The sequence below is a fragment of the Perkinsus marinus genome (assembly GCF_000006405.1).
Source record: "Perkinsus marinus ATCC 50983 genomic scaffold scf_1104296967098, whole genome shotgun sequence".
NCBI lineage: Eukaryota > Perkinsozoa > Perkinsida > Perkinsidae > Perkinsus > Perkinsus marinus.
In genome coordinates, this window is record NW_003203668.1 from 1 (window position 1) to 982 (window position 982).

The 982-nt window shown below is 57.4% G+C and overlaps 1 protein-coding gene across 1 annotated transcript; it reads left to right on the forward strand.

Moving 5' to 3' along the window:
* Positions 1 to 3: 3 nt before the first annotated feature.
* On the forward strand, positions 4 to 937 carry Pmar_PMAR014235 (mucin-1 precursor, putative; the record flags this gene model as incomplete). Its single annotated transcript, XM_002768826.1, has 1 exon — positions 4 to 937. A coding segment is annotated over one exon (934 nt), but the record flags the coding sequence as incomplete, so codon positions are not given.
* Positions 938 to 982: the final 45 nt, after the last annotated feature.

The following is a 982-nucleotide window of genomic DNA, read 5'->3' on the forward strand; positions in this document are numbered from 1 at the left end:
ATGATGGCTTCACGGACTTTCTCCGCTGTTTTCGTCGCTCTCTGTGCTTTCCAGGACATCAATTCCGTGACGGGCAACGCCAATGACTGCGACACAGACTGTGCCACAACTTACCCTGGGTCATATTGTAAGTATTGGAAGACGCCGAGCACCTGCTTCGGCTCGGTTGCCCCGTGCTTCTGCGGCACGAGTGGACCGACTGAGGCTCTCCGAGGTTCCACGTCCTCTGCTGCAGTCACGGATGAGGTCACTGAGGCCGCTACAAGCGAAGAAGGTACGACAGCAGCTCCCGAAGCAACGAGTACGACTGGTTCTGAAGCTACTGTCGATGCCACAGTGGCGGCCAGTACAGCTGCTATGACCGATGAGGTGGCTGTCACTTCTGCACCTCCTGTGACTGGCGAAGTGATCATCAGCACGGCAGCTGGGGAAGCTCCCGGTAGAGACAAGGATGACTCTGTTGCTACCACCAAGGTCCCTACGGAGGCTGCAACTGTCACGACTACGATCGGTGCTCCTGTTGAGCTTACTACTACTATAACGTCCCCTTTCCCGGTCAGCACAGCTGCTGTGACCGATGAGGCCGCTGTCACTACTGCAGCTCCTGTCACTGACGAGATGACTATCACCACGGCAGCTGGGGAAGCTCCGGGAAGAGACAAGGATGATTCTGATGCAACCACCTCGGTCGCTACCGAGACTGCGGCTGGCACTACTACGATCGATGCTCCTGCTGATCCTACTACTATCATGACGTCCCCTCAACCGGTCAGTACGCCCGCTGTGACCGACGAGGTGGCTGTCACTACTGCACCTCCTGTGACTGGCGAAGTGACCATCAGCACGGCACCTGGGGAGGCTCCCGGTAGAGACAAGGATGACTCTGATGCTACCACCCAGGTCGCTACGGAGGCTGCGACTGTCACGACTACGATCGGTGCTCCTGTTGAGCCTACTACTACTATAACGTCCCCTCTTCCGG